Source organism: Rhinichthys klamathensis, unplaced genomic scaffold (genome assembly GCF_029890125.1).
Source record: "Rhinichthys klamathensis goyatoka isolate OS25496 unplaced genomic scaffold, OSU_Roscu_1.1 h1tg000281l_1, whole genome shotgun sequence".
NCBI classification, from domain to species: Eukaryota; Metazoa; Chordata; class Actinopteri; order Cypriniformes; family Leuciscidae; genus Rhinichthys; species Rhinichthys klamathensis.
The window spans coordinates 8,045,659-8,051,679 of NW_026606800.1; the positions used below are offsets into that span (position 1 = coordinate 8,045,659).

Consider the following 6,021-nt stretch of genomic DNA (forward strand, 5'->3'; position numbering starts at 1 on the left):
TGTGTCAAGCGGGTGAAGCATTGCGCTTGGGAGTGCCGCCGTAGTTCTGGTTCTAAGACGATCAGTCTGGTTCAAGACTATCGGTATTTAGGTACATAAATACCCACCGCTAGTATGCACAGAAGACTAGGGTTGAGTTAGTTTAGCTTCAGTGAATAAGTTAGAGGGAATCAATGACAACGCATTGTACCTTGTTCATATGGAAACGTAAGTTATAAAAAGGGTGCTGTTTTTAGCATTTTATTAGCAGATATTTCTGGTCATTATTGGATTATTTTGTAAACGAAAATGGAGTCGACTGGTACCAGGTCAACTGAGAAAAGACAAGTAAAACTTACACCCAAGGCTTTTGAATATAAATTGGAACGGCTCCAAGAAGAACGCCAAGCAAAGGTAAGAAAAATTAAAGATGCAATAAGAGAAATTAAAGACCTAATGCAAAGTGTTGGAAATGCTGAAAAAATACGGTCTTGTCTTGAAAGTTTGTCGAGTTTGTTCACAGAAGCAAGTCATATTCATGGTGTTGTGGTTCCTATGCTCCCACCTGAGGAACAAGAAAAACAAAATGCTTGGTTTTACAGTGTTGAAGACCATAAAACTGCTTTTGTGGAGGAGACAAATAAATGGCTGCTGGAGGCGCCAGAGGCACCAGCAGAGGGCGTTGTTGCACCATGTTTAGGATCTGCTGTTTTCGACGATGAGGCATGTATAGGTAAACCTGTGGAAAATGTAGATGACGACGTTAGGCCAAGTGATAGTGTGTCTAATGTGTCATTGAGGTCAAAGAGATTCAGTACAGTAGTGAGTAAACCCATGTCTACTACATCATCAGCCAGAATAAGAGCTGAGGCTGAGACGGCTGCTCTTATGGCTCGTCAAAAGCTGCTGAGCAAGAAGCATGCCCTGGAGGAACAGCAGGAAGTGTTGAGGAGAAAGAAGGAGGTGCTGGAGATGGATATGGAGCTGGCAGCGTCTATGGCTAAAATGAGTGTGTTCAAGGTTTCAGAAGGATCTCGTGCGTCTCATGTTTCTGTGGAATTAGATGGGATGAACTCTTATGTGGAAAGAGGGAAAAGCACACAGTTGAGCCATGAAGCTGCAATCTTTGTGCCTGAGTTTAATACTCAACCATTGGTGTCAGAGTTGGTAGATGACGTTTCGCGTCCAAGTTATGCTTCTGTGAGGTCCAAAACATATAACACAAGCCAGTTGCCTACTGTTGCGACCTCGGCCGGTCGGTTAACTTTGCCTACTCTGCCTGCTGCTGTGACTAGAGTTGATCAGCACACTTTGCCAGAAGGTGTTTCTAATCCACCCATTACTCACCTTCAGTATGGAGCTGCACCTGTAACTGTGAGTGATTCCGATCAGCGTTTTCTCACAGTTTTAGAAAGGCAAAATCAAATCACGTCTTTATTGGTTGGACAACAGTCACTTTTTCTCTTGCCTAAGCGAGATCTACAAGTTTTTGATGGAGATCCACTGCAGTATCAAACTTTCATAAGAGGATTTGAACACAACATTGAAGCGAGAACACAAAGTCAGACGGATTGTTTGTATTACCTCGAACAGTATACGAGAGGTCAGCCCAGGGATTTGATCCGGAGTTGTCAACATCTGCCTCCGTCCCATGGTTATAGTAAGGCAAAATCACTACTTCAGGAGCATTTTGGGGATCCATTTAAGGTAGCTTCTGCCTATATGGACAAGGTGCTTTCCTGGCCGATGCTTAAGGCCGAAGATGTCAAGGCTTTACGGGCCTACAGTTTATTGTTGCGGGAATGCTGCAACTCTATGGGAGTTTCTGCAAGTGACCTGAACGTACCTACGAATATGCAAATCATTGTGAAAAAACTGCCTTATAAGCTGAGGGATTATTGGAGAAGTGTGGCCTGCGATATTTATGAGAAGTTTCATCGTAGAGCTACGTTCTCAGATATTGTAGAGTTTGTTGAGAGGCAAGTCAAGATGGCGAGTGACCCTCTTTTTGGAAATATACAAGAGACATTTGCGAGTGGAAGAAATGAAGTAAAAATGGTTCGGTCTCAACCTAGTTCAAAGGTTAGAGGCAGTAGTTTTGCTACTACTGTAGCACCTGCTGAGAATAATATGGAGCCTGGGTTTAAAAGGGAGAAGAACTCGCTAGCGAAGTTTTGTTTGTTTTGTGGGGCTGGGCATTCGTTAGATGCTTGTTTCAGTTTGGATAAAAGAACACAAGATGAGAAAATTTCCTTTTTGAAGGAGAACCGTATGTGTTTTGGATGTCTGTGCGTTGGACACATGAGTAAAGACTGCCGAAAACGTATGACATGTAAAGTATGCAATAATAGGCATCCCACGTTGTTGCATATCCACCCCACAGCAAAACCAACGAGTCCGACTCAGGCCAATGGTGGCTTGAATATGGCCAGAGACGGTGCTGTGGTGTCTGTTCAGTCTAGTGGCTTGACTGGGGCCGGTAAGCAGGATTGTACGCTCTCTATCTTACCTGTTCAAGTGAAATCTAAGAGGGGGCAAGAGACCGTGGTCACGTATGCGTTTTTGGACCCAGGGAGTACCGCCTCGTTTTGTACAGAGCGACTCATGACTCGACTCAATCTTACAGGGAAGAAGTTGGGAATTCTCCTTAGGACTATGGGACAAGAGAAAGTGGTTGACAGTTACAAGTTGTCAGACTTGGAGGTCGCCGGGCTGGACTCGAACAACTTCTGTGGCCTGTCTGAGATTTTTACTCAACAGAACATGCCGGTTCATCGAGGTAACATTCCAAGCTCAAAGGACCTTCAAAGATGGCCGCACCTAAGACACATAAAGATACCAGAGATCAATTCTGATGTGGATCTTCTGATTGGCACTAACGTTCCTCAAGCTCTGGAACCGTGGGAGGTGGTTCGTGCAGAGAATGGGGGCCCTTATGCGATTAAAACCATCCTGGGTTGGACGGTGAATGGCCCGCTTCATGGAGATTGTCATATCAATGAACAATGTTTGCAGCCTGACATTACAGTTAATCGGATCTCAGTGGCGAGGCTTGATGAGCTTTGGGAGAAGCAGCTGAAGGTGGATTTCCCTGAAACTCTGCAGGATGAACAACCTGGTCTGTCAGTGGAGGATAAGCGCTTCAATGAGTTGGTCTCAGAGTCTACTAAGCTCATTGATGGTCATTATAGTATTGGTTTGCCGGTGAAGCAAAGACACTTCAAAATGCCAAACAATAAGACAGTGGCAGAACAGCGTGCATTGAGTCTTAAAAGACGTTTGAATAAGGATCCATCTTTTAGCAACGATTACATCGCATTCATGTCCAAGATGTTGGTTAACGGCTATGCAGAGAGAGTTCCAACCGAGCAGTCGACCCGTTGTGATGGAAGGGTATGGTATATACCTCATCATGGGGTGTATCATCCTAAGAAAAAAAAACTGCGGGTAGTCTTTGATTGTGGAGTGACGTTTCAGGGGACATCGTTGAACTCACAGCTTCTTCAGGGACCTGATCTCACAAACTTGTTAGTGGGAGTGCTTACACGATTCCGTAAAGAACCTGTAGTGCTCATAGGAGATATTGAGGCCATGTATCATCAGGTCCGAGTGCCGGCTGAAGACTCTGATCTGTTAAGGTTCTTGTGGTGGCCTGATGGAGATTGCAGTCGGGAGCTGGTGGAGTATAGAATGACGGTACACCTGTTTGGTGCTACTTCCTCTCCTAGTTGTGCCTGTTTCGCCCTGAGGAAGTGTGCTGAAGACAATCAAAGGTTCTTTAGTTCTAATGCAGTTAACACGGTCTTGCATCATTTCTACGTTGATGATTGTTTGGTGTCCATTGGCTCTGAAGAGGAAGCAGTCTTTCTACGTCGAGAGCTTAGTGCCTTGTGTGCGGAAGGTGGGTTTAAGCTCACAAAATGGGTTAGCAACCGACGCACTGTTCTCGCTACTATTCCTCAGGATGAGCGCGCTAAGGAGGTGAAAGATTTGGATTTGAATAGTGATGCTCTGCCCATAGAGTATGTCTTGGGTGTACAGTGGTGTGTTCAATCTGACTCATTCAAGTTTAAAATCACACTCAAAACTCATCCACTCACAAGAAGAGGAATCTTGTCTGTGACGAGTTCGATTTATGACCCTCTTGGTTTCTTGGCACCTGTTGTTTTGTCCGCCAAGAAAATCCTCCAAGACCTCTGTAGGAGAAGTTTGGGATGGGACGAACCTTTGCCCTCTTCAGTGACTAAAGAATGGACGGCTTGGCTGGAAGAGCTTCACGAGCTTGAAAGTTGGGAAGTTAGTAGATGTTTAAAACCTGTGGACTTCGGTTTTCTTGTCTCTGCTCAACTTCATCACTTTGCAGACGCAAGTGAGGAAGGGTTTGGGACTGTGACTTACCTGTTGCTCCATGATGATAGAGGTCGAACCCACAGTGTATTTATAATGGGAAAGGCACGAGTAGCTCCTCTAAAACTTGTCACCATTCCCCGGATGGAGCTGACTGCCGCGGTGATGGCTAGCAGAATGGACAAGTTGTGGAGGAAGGAGCTGCAAATGGACCTTCAAGAGTCGGTTTTTTGGACGGACAGCACTTCTGTTCTGAAATATATAAACAATGTGACGTCCAGATTTAAAATCTTCATATCAAACAGAGTGTCTGAAATATTGAAAATATCCAATGCATCCCAATGGAGGTATGTGAATACGTTAACCAACCCTGCAGATCTAGCCTCCAGAGGTGTTAAAGTTCAGTCATTGCTAAAGACTGGTGCATGGCTCTGTGGTCCTGATTTCCTTCATGAGCCTGAGAGTAGTTGGCCCCAAAATCCTGAGACCTTGGAAAACACTCTGATTGGAGACCCGGAGGTCAAGGCTGTGATGGTGAATGCGGCTCAGGTTGAGCAGGTCAGTCCAGTGGAGAAGCTCATTGATTACTTTTCCTCCTGGCTCCGTCTTAAAAGGGCTGTTGGTTGGCTTCTCAAGGTTAAGACCTTACTTTTGTCTCTGGTACGACATCGAAAGCTGCTGAGAGGAAACCTTTCTGAATTGGACCAAAGTTCTGAGCAGTTGGAAAAAGAGCTACAGGTCCAGATGGAAGGATTTAAGGCTCAAGTGCCAAAGGGTGTTCTGTCTATGGAGGATATGGTTGTAGCGGAGTCAAGTATTATCTGTTTTTGTCAAAAAACAATGTTTCCGGAGGAACTGGCCAATTTGAAGAAAGGAGAGTGCGTAAGGAGGACGAGCCATCTCTACAAGCTCAACCCGATCCTGGATGGTGATCTCATTAGGGTTGGAGGACGGCTTAGTAGAGCAGCTATGCCAGCTGAAGCAAAACATCCAGTTATACTGGCTAAAGATAAACACATCTCCAATCTTATTCTCCGTCATGTACACCAAGTAACAGGCCATGGTGGACGAAACCACATGCTTTCTCATCTGCGTCAGAAATATTGGATTCCTGGTGCTTGTGCCGCCATCAGAAAGGTTTTGGCTAAGTGTGTCATCTGTCGTAGATTGTCTGCTTCACCTGGACATCAGAAAATGGCTGACCTTCCTTACAACAGAATAACTCCTGATGAGCCTCCCTTCAGTCGAGTTGGTTTGGACTGTTTTGGACCATTTGAAGTTGACAAATATTGCGGCGTATATTACTAAAACAAAAACAAAACCAACCAAAACAACTCGAACGCCGCAGCAGGCTGAAACATGAGGATTTACACTGAAGACGCGTCACGCTGAACCATTGTACGTATTAAGTCTCTTTATTACGCGATTTCACATACATAGAAAACCAATCACTTACTTTGAGTGATGCATGTTGTAAGCAGTGCAACGGTACCTCAGAGACATCAGTGATAGATGTTAGTATCGATGGGAACAACAGTGGTAACGGTCAACAGAAAGTTTCTCCCCATGCTCACCCTGCAGCCATAATCCAAACCCAAGCTTGCCCACAGGTGAGCACACACACACACACATTAATACAGACACCACACCCCCGGTCACGCCCACAGTAACCGATGACGTCATGAAGCGCGTGCA

At 45.1% G+C, this 6,021-nt stretch overlaps 1 protein-coding gene across 1 annotated transcript; it reads left to right on the top strand.

Annotated features, from left to right (window-relative positions):
• The first annotated feature begins 534 nt into the window (after positions 1 to 534).
• On the top strand, positions 535 to 5,634 carry LOC130103060 (uncharacterized). The gene is made up of 2 exons (XM_056269244.1): positions 535 to 4,094; positions 4,182 to 5,634. Exons 1-2 carry the CDS (start codon positions 535 to 537, stop codon positions 5,632 to 5,634), a joined length of 5,013 nt encoding a protein of 1,670 aa, XP_056125219.1.
• Positions 5,635 to 6,021: the final 387 nt, after the last annotated feature.